Here is a 14,189-nt window from a genome sequence, read left to right on the forward strand (position 1 = left end):
TCAAACAGGAGACATTACTTTTGGAGCTTGCAGTTGAATGTCACTTCCCTTTTTGTGTTAACAGATTTTCACTTAATGCTCTTTGGCAAAGAACTGAGAGGATCTTTATGGCAAGGAGTGGATGTTTCTTTAAATGTTTTCTGTCCTAATTTTATGATTTCTATTGAGCTTTGACTGTTGTAATTGGAGTAAAATTTTTATTTTTTACTGTTACAATTCCGGGTTTCCTGGTGTACCCTCTTGAAACCTCATTCTTGAAAATTTTACAGATAATTCTATTAACAGATGTAAATTGCTAAGGATATGGCACTTAAACTTTTAGCGATGGATGTTTTGGCTGAAATGCTCTGTATTCTCTTGACTTTTAAACCATGCAAGAGCACAAGCACTCTTATTGACCTGTAATAATTGATAGATTTTCAAGCAAGTACTTTTTGGTATGCTAATGTGGAGTACATGACTTAAAATATTGACTAACTTTGCTGTTGCTTTAATGCTTTTAGAACTTAATTTGAAAGCCAGGTTTATTTATTTATTTATTTAGTGCTATGTTAAGCTTTATTCTGGGTAAATAAATGAGTGCTTATTAGTATAATTGTGTTAGTGTGTACAGTCTTTGTGTGGACAAGGTCTAGTTTGTGTCTCCATTTCCTCACAGTAGCCTTTTTTCTTCTGTTTTCATGCTTTGAAGGATAGGAACTCTTTCTCATGTTTGTTTCCTATACTCTTAGTAGGGCTGTCAAGTGAATAATTCTTTTGTTCGTTCTTACAATGAAAAGCATGCTATAGCATCTAATGTGCGTTTTGTGCACTTGAAGGGAAAAAATTCCATCCTTGTAGGACACAGATGCAGAGCGGTGAGGCACTTCTGTCTCCTCTTAGTCCATCCTGCATACTTTGTCTGTGCACAAAATCGTCTCTGATCACCCTAAATTGATTAGTACTGGAAAGTCATGTCAGAGGTACCTATCATTATTTTTTATGTATTTACTTTTACTGCTTGTATTAGATGTAAGGAGGTCTGGAAACTGTGGTTTAAATAGCATTGCTCCAGGGTTTGCACTATTTTTAACTGCCTTAGGGTTGAAATACCTTTTCCAACCAAAAGATGCATTAGTTAAATTTACTCTGTAATTCCAGTCCGTCTGTTTCTTGCCAGATTTCTTTCCAGGCTGAAGAGCATCGCACACATTCTCTTTTATCAGTTCTTAGTCTTTTTTCCTTCCAGCTCCTAAACAAGTCTTACTCTTAAATTACCTAAAAAAGACCGTTTGAGATGCAGAAGGAAAGGGGAAAAGTCTTTCCAACCAGTTTACAGACTAACAGGAAAAACATCCTACAAAGAACCAACTTAAAGAGCTCAAGATTTTTATTTGAAGTCTCTAATATGAGACCAGATTCAGTTGGTCTCCCTTTTGCAGTGACTCAGCTGGTGGTTTTTGCTCTAGTTTCCAAGCTCTGTTCTTTGTTTAAAGGGCCGTTCCCTCCCAGCAAGGAGAGGTTTGTTGCTGTTACATTAGATTAAAATTATTTAGAGTACTATTACAACTTGTCATTTTAATGCACACGCCTACGTGCTTCGACCAGTCATCTCAAAACTGGAATAAAGTCACAAGTTTACTTAGACAAAAATAAGGAGGCAGAGCTGAACAATTTCAGAATTTAGCAATAAAGAATATTGCCTGGCTTATATTCAAATGGCCTGGCTGAAACATCACCTTGGCAAAATTTCATAATAATCCCATGTTTATGTCCTGTCTTTTTGCAGTTTATCTTTACATTGGTTCATTCATTATTGCTTTTTTTTGTTTGTTTGTTTTTAAATGCAGAAAAGAAACTTCTTTCTGTGAAACTTGGGATCAACCCTCAGTGTTATTACAAATTAACCTTGTACTTTGTTACGGTCCAAAAACAACCCAAGCAAACATTCGAACTTGCAAAAAGACAAGCTATTTTTGTTTGTTTGTTTGTAATGAACAAACAGACAAGGTCAGTCGAGCTCTACTGGTTACTAAGGTATTGCCTCTGTAAGCTTGTTGTTTAATTCCCTTTTCTCAGAACTGGTTTTTTTTTTTTTTTTGTATTTGTAGCATTAAAAAACAAACAAAAAAATAATCATCAGTACTGTCAAAGATTCTGGTCTTATTTTTGCCAACGTTTGTCAAATTTGAATGACTTTGATCATTCTTTTGTATTTGATTATTTTAGGCTTCATCAACCTGAAATTCAAAACTGAAGTTTCTTATCTCTGTTAGGACTGTTTTCTCAGTACAATAAAATGCCTCCTCTGAATCATTTGAGAAGGTACGTTTGGAGCGAGAAACCTCTGGTACACTGCAGTAGGTCCTTTGTGAAGAAAACCTCTGTAAATTTATAAACTCTGATTCTCCAGAAATTTATGTTTCGGTATTCATCTCCTGAATTCTGAGCTGACCACCTGAGATTTTGGTACCGTGGTGTCTCCAAAGTACTATATAATTATGAAGTCGCTGAAGAAAGCAATGATAAAAACACTCTCAATTTCTTTGAATATATGAAAGGCTTGACAGTTAAAGCCCATTGAAGCTGCAGGAAACTTCCACTTTAATGTTGCTGAGATACTTCTGATAACTCAGCCTTATTCACTTTGGCTTTAAAAAATTAGCCTCTGACCAATGGAGCCTGGATCCTCATAGTTTTCAGAAGGAAGATGTGGTAGGTACCGACATTGTTCTTACTCATAAGTGATGCCAGGAATGGCTACTTTTGTATAAAGCTTATATAAAGACAGGAGAACTGAGATGGTTAGGCCATTCTGTTGCAGCTCCGCACCTTTCATTGACAGACCCATGACAGGTTTTCTAAGCAGGTATTTTTTGAGGCAGCTCCTCACTGGTGGTATTGTCAGTGAGTGAGTGATACCCTTAGGAAGGGGGTGCCGAACTATAGTATTACAGCACCAGAAAGCGAATGACATCTTCTCTTTATGGAACGCTGTTTGAGCTGTTTCTTGTTCCAAACACATAAACACTTCTATCTGACTTCGAAGGATGCACAGTGTGGGTTAATTAGAGCAGAGCTTAATCACATTCATTTTGTATCATTTATTCTAGGTTATCATTAAGATGGATATTGAAAAATTGTGTGGATTGCAGTTTAAAGGCCTGACTTTTGAAGCTGTACTGTTCTTAAAGTATTGAAAATTTTCTCTCCCCCCAAATACTGTTGTTGTTGTTGTTGTTTTTTACAATCTTAAAAGACTTAAACACCAGTGTTTTGAAAGTGAAGTTCTAGGTGTGCATGCTTATATCTGCATTTGTGTGAGAGCTCCATAGGTCATTTTATCTTTCTGGTGCCACAGCAGTTTCCATTTTCAACAGATGAAAATAGGACACATGTTTTGTGTTTTGTTGGCTGTTTTCCCTTCATTTTATTTCTCCTCATTTGCCTTGTAAAGCCTCAGTGGTCCTGCTCTGATCTGCTTTTGCCATCTGATTGACTAGTATTGTAAACACCTGCTGTATTTCATATTCTGCTAATTTTATAACAAACAATTTAATGAAGTATTGAATGAGATGAAAGTTGTCAGTGACACTTATGTGACTCAGAATGCTACGGGTTTTGTGTTTCTTGTAGCTTAGTCATATGATGACTGTCAGGTTTACAACTTTTACCTCCTTTGAATTAAAAGCTTTGTGACAGGTAGAGAAAGTTGCTGTATAGTAAAATCTGTTGTAAACTACTTGGTACTGACATAAGGTGATCGGAAATCTTAGATTTTTGATAACAGAAAGCTTTGTTATCCTAGCATTCTGTATTAACTGAAGAGTAGAGCTCAAACTTAAACTTCTGTTACAAGTTTTAGTGTAGTCTTAGAATATCCTTGGATCTTTGCATTTCAGATGTTCTGAGAGTTACTGTTTGTTCAGATCAGAACTTGAGAACTGAAGAAACAAGCTAAGAAATATCCTTATCGTATTTCTCAGTGTAAAGGTTGCCACAGTACAGTAATTTAGATTTTAAGTACACAGAATATACCTTCATGTAAACATTAGTATTAAGCCTGGTTGATTTTTACCAGGTGGAATTAACTTGTCAATGCATAAGGAATAGTCTTAAATATCTGTGATGGGTAAACAGTTTTCTATTCACTATACATGTGCATCTTCTTGTCAGTTAGTTACAAGAAATAGCTGGGAACTTACTTGTTGTGCAGTGTGATAACTCCAGAGCCACTAATACAGCATTTGTTTGTTTTTTTTTCTCCCCTAATTTTTGCTTTGTGGTCTTTTTGCTCTTTACACAGGTAATCTTTATGCTACAAAGGCGCCTCCAAAAATAATGCCTCCCATTTTATTATAATGACCCATGACGTCAGAGGCAGCATGGGGGTATGGCAGTAGAGGCTGTACCTTCCCACAAATATCCCATTACGTTTTATTGCTGTGTGACAGATGGCAGCAGAGGGGTGGTCTGACAAAATGGTGTCTGACATGGAAGTGCTTATGAAGCAAAGAGGTGTCATTGAATTCCTCCATACCTAAAAAATGGCACCCATTGACATTCATTGATGCTTGCTGAGTGTTTATGGAGACCCAACAGTGGATGTGAGTACAGTCAGGCAGCAGGTGGTGCATTTCAGCAGCAACAACAGCAACAGTGGTTTTCCATAAACTGTTGCAGATTTTTATGAGCCTGGTAGGTAGTCTGTTGTTCATCACTGGTGAAAATGCACAGCTAACGGTGGCGACGAAGTTGAAAAACAGTGTTCTGTAGCTGAGGATTTACTCTACCAGACAGTGTTATTGTGCTCTTTGTGTGTGTTATAATTTCCATGGAAATAAGTAGGAGGCATTACTTTCAGATTGATCTACTTACAATCAAATATGTATTTGAGGGTTTTTGTTTGTTTGTTTGTTTTGTTTTTTGTTTTGTTTTTGTTTTTTTACAGATGATGTACTGATACAGCTTTCAGTGGGGTTCTTGGTCCTTAGGGATTCCTAAGTTTTCTAGCAGATGGTCATTTGTATCAACAAGATGGGATATTTCCCTAGCAAATGGTAAAATCCTGTAATCATAAGTGGGAGATGGCTGTTGACCACTGCTCATGTTCTCCTTGTTTGTCTTGAGCATGTTTAAGATGATTACTTCTAAGGGAATTAATTCCTTTATGAATGCCTTCAATTAGAGAATAAAGATAAAGGGAAATCTTCAGGACAGCATACTTAATTAAGTAAGCCTCTCATGTTAAAGTTCTGATAGGAGTCACCTCAAATAGGAAGATTTAAAAAAAATGCTAATCAGGCCAAAGAAAATTTTGCAAGAAGGGCAGTTGTGGGAGGAGGAATTAAAAGGGAGAAGAAATCAGACCTCTGCTCTGATAACAGCATGAACTTTCTTTTCTCCAGCTTCAGTCACAGAACATTCATTTACAGTTAATCAGCTCATATTTAGTCCAATAGCATTCATTATATTTAATACCTAAATCTTGAGAGAGAAATGTATATTGGTTATGTTAGAGATGTGCCTATGCTTCTAATTTGTATACTAATGGATTGTTTCTGCCTATTTCTGGTAGGTATGTATATGCTGCACACTGTTATTTCTGTCTGTTAGCTTTTCAACTTGGTATTAGATTCACAGAAAAACAAGATACAGTAGATTGCCTTGCAGTCAGAATTGGATTTTTCAATGAGTGCATTCTTGGGCTATAAATAGACTTTTTATATTAGTTCTGTTATGATAACTCCTGTTACTGATTACATTAAGGCCTTGAGCTTGTGAACAGCTGCAGGCACTTGATAATGACACAGTAATGGTATCAAATGTTAAGAAAACAGGCTAGAAGTTTACAAGAATTTCTTGTAATCACTAGAATTCACTGCTACATAGCACTCTTACAGTATGAGGGTTTCTTATGACATTGTTAGCAATGTGTGTTTCAATTTGTTTTGAACCTGTTGATTGCAGAAGTAGGCAGCTAAAAACCTTTGCAAGGGCTATTTGTATAACAAGGATTTCAGATTCCACAGATTGGTAGGGAGAACTGGAGAACATGCAGAACTTTACTGTGCTCTTTGGTGCTTTCAAATATAGAGCAGCATTAATGGATGGTGTTCTGCTTTTTGCTATTGCTTTTACAATGCGAACACTACCATAATCACAAATTATGAAGATAAATAATGTAAGGGGAGATTTTTTTTCCAGGTTTATGTGATCATTATTAATAGTAACAGTAGCTTTCTCTAGCATAATAGAACCCCTCTTGGATTAGTGCATTGCAGTACTATGTGTAATTTTTGTCTAGTTGCACTTAAATATTTATATCTGATTGCTTTCATTATATTTTTGGAGTGTTTCTTTTTTTAGTTTAGATTTTTTTTTCAAAGTATTGGGTTTCTGTGTGTGTATATTTGTGACAGGAGGTAACGGATATCTAAGTTCAGATTGTCCCGGTAGGCTGTTTTGTTTCTTCTGTAGTGTTATATTAACATTTGTGTTGAAATGTTCATTTTCCAGGTAAAACCTGAATTTCACAGCTTAAAAATAATTTATATTTCTTGTATAATTTGTATAATTAGTATTCTGGTAGATAACGGTAAATCACATTGAGCCTATCATGTTCAGATAATTTCAGAACATGAAACTTTCAAAGGAAGTTTGTGTCTTGTCTCCTCTGGAGACTTCTCTGGGCAACCTACTGCACAGTGGGATTCATTTCTACCCCAGTGTCCACAAAACTACCTGTTATTATGATCTTAAGACAACAGCATCCTCATTCGTGGAAATTAGGAACAACCAAGAAAAGAATACGTTGTGTGGATGGGCTTTTTTGTTTTATTTCCCATATTTCTTAAAATGAGATCAGAAGCAAGCTGGAAGGATTTTGGAGAAGTGTTCCTTTTCAGTTACTTCTAATAAAATTCTATGTCATTTGCCCATGAGACAGTGAGCTTTATTTAATAAGACTTAAGATTAAACATTAGTACATTCTTGAAGAAAGTCAAGCATTATACCTTAGCTCTTTTCTAGCAAGCATTGGGCAAGCAGATAGAAGGTTTCTACGTATGAAAGACAGTGCCAGATTCCTGTTATGCTTCAACAGTAACTGGCAAAAGTGGATGCCAGGAATAGAATTGATGTGAAACTGGAATTTGTAACTGCTGTGTCAGTCAAGATGTATGGAAGACATAAGATGGTGTAAAGCAGTAAATCACTGGAACTGATGAAGGATGGACTAACAATAGTTGGATGCTACTTTTCCCAAATCTTGAATAAGTTTTTAAATGACTCAGCTTTTTTAGAAATGACTCAGCTTTTCAGGCCCCAAAAGGGGTATTTCAATCATAGAATCATAGAATCACAAGGTTGGAAAGGACGTACAAGATCATCTAATCCAACAGTCCTCCCATTACCATTGCTACCACAAGTCACTAAACCATATCTTGCAGCTCCTCATCCAGACGCCTCTTGAACAGTGCCAGGGATGGCGACTCCACCACCTCCCTGGGCAGGCCGTTCCAGTGCCTGACCACTCTCTGAGAGAAAAAGTTTTTCCTTGTGTCTAATCTAAATTTCCTCTGGCACAACTTGTGGCCATTTCCTCGGGTCCTGTTTGTTGCCTGGGAGAAGAGGCCAAACTCCTTCAGGAAGTTGTAGAGTGCAATGAGGTCTCCCCTGAGCCTCGTCTTCTCCAGACTAAACAATCCCAGCTCCTTCAGCTGCTCCTCATAAGACTTGTGTTCCAGACCCCTCACCAGTTTCATTGCCCTTCTCTGGATACACTCCAGGGCCTCAATGTCTTTGTTGTACTGTGGGGCCCAAAACTGAACACAATACTTGAGGTGCGGCCTCACCAGTGCTGAGTACAGGGGGATGATTACCTCCCTGCTCCTGCTGGCCGCACTACTTCTAAGGCAGGCCAGGATGCTGTTGGCCGTCTTGGCTACCTGGGCACACTGTTGGCTCATGTTCAGCTGAGCATCCTTTGTAGGACAGCTGAGAATAAGTAGTGTATAAATTACTGGAGAGGAACAGTTTAGGCTTTTTCTAGAGAGCTACTGTGCAGAAATGATGAAAGAAATACCCCAAGTCTTTGTATTTGGAGCTTATGTATTGATACAAACCTTATCTGTTATCTATTTGTTCTTCCATGTGCATTACAATTTTGAAGTAGGGATTATATTTATATTTATTATAATAATATTATAATAATACTTACTATATTTCGTAAGTATGAAAATCAACATGGAAAATTATTCTTAGAGACTCTTCTAAATAAGATTTAAGAGGATCTCTTCTGTTGTGACTGAGATAAAACACATTTCCAATTCAGTCCAAGCAGTCTGAGCATACAGTGAGGAAAATTTATTGTTTGTGGAGCTCTCTCACTTGCTTGACTGACTGCTGTTGTTCGTTGATTTCTGTGTAACAAATACTAACATACTAACAAGGCTTCTGCTTCTGAAATGAAACTAGCTTCTTCTGAAGAGGAGCATACGGAGACAGCAAAACCAAAGCCAGTTTTTCAGCATGTATCTTCTCACTTTCTTCCTCCAACCCATATTTCTTTTTGCTTTCATTCTATGTATGGATATTGCTAAACATACTTTCTTTTGGAAAAAAAAAAAAAAAAGACTTGGTAAAGAGAAGTGTTTTCTAATACAACTGGTTTGTAATCTTGACTTTCAGAAAGTACTTTTTGAGAATTTTTATCCAAGAATCTTTTTGTATGTATGTGTAAGGGTCAGTGTGACCTGGTTATATCATAGCTATAACTAGGGGGAAGAAGAAAGCTGTCTAATAGGTTAGTAATTCGGTGATCAGGAGATCAGAGTTTGTGCAGCATATTCTTCTTTGCAAGCGAAAGAACTCAGTCTGCTGAGAGCTATGAAATGACAAATTTGGAGGTGTCTTTCCAGTGCATGGTTTAGGATGTAGAGCTATCTTGCTTTGCCTTTGCACCTCTCCATCATGGTATGTTCTTTGTAATGTCTGCGTTGTATGTGGAAGAGCTGAATCTGTGAACTATGCTGGTTCTTTTTTTTTTTTTTTTTTTGGTTGCACATTAGTCTCTTCAGATAGAAGTATTTAATAGTAGATAATTGTATGAAGAGACTGAAGAGTAGAGATTATAACGTTGCAAGTTGCTAGATAACTCGCAACTTGATGTGCAGTTACTGGATAAGTTACATGCATGTTGCTTTACAGGTAATATATTCTATTTTAATGCACTGTTTTTGCATAGGAATCAGACATTATCAGTGCTCTAAGACAGTATGTTGCATGTTCTGTTTGAAGAGTAAGACCTTATGTTTCTTTTTATAATGGGCTATAGGAATAGAAAGGCTCACATCACTTTAAAGGGTTTTTTTTTTCCTGTTGGGTAACCTCACTGCAGCTGTAAAGAAATAGTTATTGGACAAACCTATGCAAAAAACAGCCTGTATGTGTTTCCACAGTCATGCCAATTGAATAACTGATTCTTCCTATAGTGGAGAGACAGAATTGACTGTGCCAAGTAGACAGGAGTTCTTTGTCAACAAATGCAGGCTATATAACAAATCACTTAAATAACTTACCTAATTTTACATTGGTGTACTGTAAAAATATTCTGCCTTAGGTTTGAGAAAAAACAAGTACAAAAAAGTAGTGTTGCAGCTTTTTGTAAATTTTAATGGAATTCTATTCTCTGGATATTTTTTAATCTATGAGGGCAAAAGCTGTGTCTGGTTTGTTTGTTATCTATGAATGCCCAATTCCTGTTATGTCTGGCATAGTCAGGAATAAAATCAGCTGTTGTGACTCCGTAAGCAGTACCTTAAGTACCACACTGACCTTCCTCTACTAGCAGGATATCTCTGTTTCATGTATTATTTTAAAGTATTGGAGCTACTAACGCTTACCAAGAGTCTTCAGTTCTTACCCAGTCAATTTAGTTATGCTTTCTTTAGTGGCAAGAAGTAGAAATGGTTTATGTTTTGTATGTGATAAATATCTGAACAGTGTTTTCAGAACTGTATCTGGAAACCAAAATGGGAATGAAAAGCTTTATAAATAAATTCATCTTACAGAGCTTTCTGGAAAGTGAGCTGGATCTGATTTTCTTTTTGTCCACTAGCAGAATTGCTTGCAGACCTGCCATGGACAAGTCAAATCCTTTACCTGCATAAAACAAAGTGATTACATATTTGCCTTAAGGCATAATTGACTTTCAAAACCTCTTTTTAATCTCATTATCAACAGTATTCATCTTAGCTTTCATATGGTGAACTGACTCTGCAAGGTATGCCCTCAGAAGTTGAGATGACTTTTTTTCTTTTTTTTTTTTTCTTTTTCTAACCCAGTGTTTGGGAAATTTAAGAGATGAAAGTATTCCTTGATGTATTTTTTGGTGCAACTGATGTGTGCTTTCATTAGTAAAAGTACATGACTGGAGTATATTTTTTGTTAAAAGTCAAATGAGATCTGAATATTGACATTTGTAACAGAAGTCAAACACAACGTTAGGTGTTTGTTTGTGTTTTCCTAAACAGATCTGGCCTATGTGTGTGGCTGGAGAAGATAATAAAGAAATAGTCTCGCTAAAGAAAATGATCCCGTTTCGTTTTGCAGACAAATAGATCAATATTATTCAAAGAACAAAAAGCTGCATGTGCTTTTGGAAAGACTTTCAATACTCAGGGTTAGGGAAAAATGGCTTGGACTATTTTTGTTTCTTTCCCAATGGAAGCCACTAATGTGGTGCACTGAGATTTACAGTTATTGCATCCCATTTTTTTCTGTAAGATCCAAGGAAAAAAAAACTGCAGAGGGAGTTTGTTGCTCTGGTGCTGCAGATGTGTGTATATATAATATTCCTGGGAGTAGAATTCCTAGAGGATCAAGCTCTGGTACCACGAGTTGTTTTCTGAGTCTTACAGCAAAGTTTTAAAGTCATGCTATAAAATTTTGAGAACATGCCCTCATAGGAAATAAAAACTGTGCGCCTGAAAGGTAAAAACCTAATTGCAAACACTTGACATTTATCATAGCTATATCTACTGGAAAAGAATATTACAGAATTAACACTTAAACACGATCTCCAGAATAATTCTGTATTCCGTTGTTTTCTCAAAACAGTCATAAGAATTTTGGACTGGAGCTTGAGAGAAAAATGGAAGTAAATATGTATAATATGTTATACTGTATGTAATACTTAGAAGGCTGTGTACTATGGATTTGTTGCTGCTATATGCTCAAAGTTAAAACAGAGTGTTTATTATTGAGTTGTGAAAATGGCAAATATCTGTAATGTTTTTAACTAACGTGATGGCTTTGTTAAAAGCTCTTTGTTTAAAGCTGACTGCGCAAGAATCAAATGTGTGTCTCCAATCAAAATCTCTTTATTGCCTGACCTCAGTTTCTAGTCTTTCTTTCTTTTTTTTCCTATCCTGTATGTCACAATCAAGAACAACAGGTTTTAAAAATCTACACAAATATTTGTCTTTACATCCCACTCTTTGGTAGTGACGTATCACTGTTTGAGAGCTGCAGGTAAAACTGTCAATTAATGGCAGGTTGTTGTTTCGGAGATGTATGTTTTGTTGTTGTTTCCTCCTGTTTTTACAATGTTTGTTTACATTGTTCATCAACAGAACTTACCTGAGGTGTACTGATTTTAGGATTTCAGGAATGTAACCTAGCACAAGAATGGATGTTTTGAAACCCCGAAATCTGAAGTGTCTTACTGGTGCCAGTAAATTGTTGTGTACTTTTTGCTATTTACAGAACTCCACAATAGCAAATTACCTAGGTCACTCCGAAATTAATGCTTCCTATTTATTTCCACAGAAACTACAACAGATACAAAAAGCACAATGACACCATCTAATAGAGCATGTTCTCAGCTACAAAACACTGTTTTTTAACATAGTCACCACCATTAGACATGTATTCATCAGCGATGATCAAGAGCCTGCACACTGCGCTCATAAAAATCTGCACCAGCAGAGGTAACCCGTGGTCGCTGCTGCCACTACTGAAATGCACCACCCACTGCCTCACTGTGCTCATTTCCAGTTAGGGAAAAATGGTTTCAATATGATAGGTGAATTTTGGCATGCACTGTTTTAATATTTACCATGCCAGTTTTGAACACCTCTGGTACATCTAAATAATGAGATGTGTATTAAAGAATTCATCTGGAGTGAATTTCTATGAAGCTATAGTTCTCTGTACGTCTGGTATGTTATTGTTTGAGATGTTATAAATATATGGTAGAAATAATTTTGCAGCCTTCACTGATTATGATGTTCTTGATATGAACAGCTTGATCAAGAATTGTAATACAAATCTCCAATGACACTGTTCTGAAACATTTTTAGTGATTTGGTTTACAACAGAATTCTTGCTTATTCATGCTGCATAACAGCAGAATAGGAAAGTTATCTGCTATTACGCATTTTAAGAGAGCTTGGAAAATGTTATATATTGCCTCATCACGTAAGTAATGAAAAATTTCACTTTTGGACACAGAAAGAACAACCTGGGGCTTAATTAATTAATTGTTAAGCAGATCTTTGATGCGTAAATATGTGAGTCGGGGTGATCAACAACTTGAATTCATAAAATATTTGGTTGTGTAATATTTTACCTGCCACTTCTTCAGCTACACAACTTTGTTGTGTTACAAATATAAAGACTGCATTACTTTAAGTGAAAGGAGATCTTTGCCTCTGCTTTGAAGAAAGTGATTCTTTGATAAAGAATCATGGAATAGATTCAGGGCTCTTATTCTTATGCTCAGTTACCTTCCTCATACCCTACAACCAGGAGCACTGATTGAGAAATGTATTCTATTTCCTGGAAGAGGCCAGGAAAAAAGCATCACTGCTATAACTGCTCAATAACCACTGCCAGAATGCATTCTTTAACAGGCGTTTTTTTTTAATATTTTTTTTAAAATTATTATTAATGGTGTAGCTTTGAGTACTTTTCTTGCTGTTATTATTAGGACAATGAAAACAGGATTCTGAGTGATAGAAATGTGTGCTGTTCTGCTTGTTTTCATAGACAGAGATATCAGTGTGAGCCTTCCCAAGGACAGAAGACAAGTTTTCAAGCTCTTCGGTTGGTGGATTTCTGGTTAGTCCTACCCCAGGGCCTTACATAAGTGCCTTTGTGTAGGACTGGATTTGCATAAACAGAGGGGCAGTAACTGCATTCTTACTCTGTTCTTTGCACTGACTCTACAGAATTGGGGTGATGAGAATTTAGACTTCAAGGAATATTGCTAAGTATTTTGTTCTGTTTCATGTTATCACCTGAGTGAAGGTTGTCAAGTTCTAAGAAAAGCAGACATGAGTTTGTCTTCAAGAAGAGTGACGTTGCCTGCAGTTATGCCAATAACTCTGCAGAAACGGGTATGGCATTTAAATCAATCTTGTAACTCTTTAGTGTGGGTTGATACTGCATTTGCTTAGAGTAAATTAACTGTGTTTTAAATAAATATGCTTATATTTAATTTTTATCTTATTGTAATTTTCTTTTGTAGTAAGGATTTTAGTTTTCTGATAAATACAGATTTTTAAATTTCATTACTTAAAATATTTTTGTGTGCACACATATAAATATTTATGCATATTTGTTACTGTGCTTTTTTTCTTTGTTACAATTATATTTCTGTACTTTATGAAAGAAATTGATTTTGATCACATCCTTATATAATTTTTAAATATAATGTGTCATAACTGCATGTCAGAATATTGCCTGTTTAATATGCTATAGTAGTGATCTCAATAAAAGCTGATTGGAGTCCACTTACATAGGGTTTGGATCAGCCTTTAAACGCAACATGCTTTTTTTTCATCCTTTCTGGCTAGCATCTTAGTGGTGTGTGGTTCATCATGTACTCTGGGATCGGATCAAGGTAACACTGCTTTGTAGTAGCCACTGTTTTTTTTTTGTGGTTTTTTGTTTGTTTTGTTCTGTTTTGTTTTAATCTTGCTTAAACGTGGAAACACTGTAAAACCTTTTTGGCTGCGTGCACTCGGTTCACCCGGAGTAATTCAGTGCATTGGCAATAACTGTGAAGTTAAAAATACACGTGAACTATGGGAATATATGTCACCACTAAGCCAGTTATATTAACTTATACAAAGTTAGTTCAAAGCAACTATAAGTCATTTGTTAGTTTGATTTATTTTGTAAATGTGTAGATATCTTTCATA

General features: G+C 36.1%; 1 protein-coding gene across 8 annotated transcripts in view; it reads left to right on the forward strand.

Moving 5' to 3' along the window:
• GRB14 (growth factor receptor bound protein 14) overlaps positions 1-14,189 on the forward strand; it is a 68,175-nt gene that overhangs the window by 9,321 nt on the left and 44,665 nt on the right. For 3 of the 8 annotated variants that reach the window (XM_040703587.2, XM_040703581.2, XM_040703576.2), the window contains exons 3-5: positions 10,100-10,157; positions 13,033-13,104; positions 13,294-13,382. The exons of 1 other annotated variant lie outside the window; for it this stretch is intronic. In XM_040703587.2, coding sequence (XP_040559521.1) covers positions 13,320-13,382 — 63 coding nt within the window. In that variant the 5' untranslated portion in view covers positions 10,100-10,157; positions 13,033-13,104; positions 13,294-13,319. Of the gene's footprint in view, positions 1-10,099; positions 10,158-13,032; positions 13,105-13,214; positions 13,383-14,189 lie in introns of all 8 variants that reach the window. 4 more of the 8 variants (XM_046943817.1, XM_046943819.1, XM_046943818.1 and 1 more) reach the window with 4 other exon arrangements.

The sequence above is a fragment of the Gallus gallus genome, chromosome 7, assembly GCF_016699485.2.
Source record: "Gallus gallus isolate bGalGal1 chromosome 7, bGalGal1.mat.broiler.GRCg7b, whole genome shotgun sequence".
Classification (NCBI taxonomy): domain Eukaryota; kingdom Metazoa; phylum Chordata; class Aves; order Galliformes; family Phasianidae; genus Gallus; species Gallus gallus.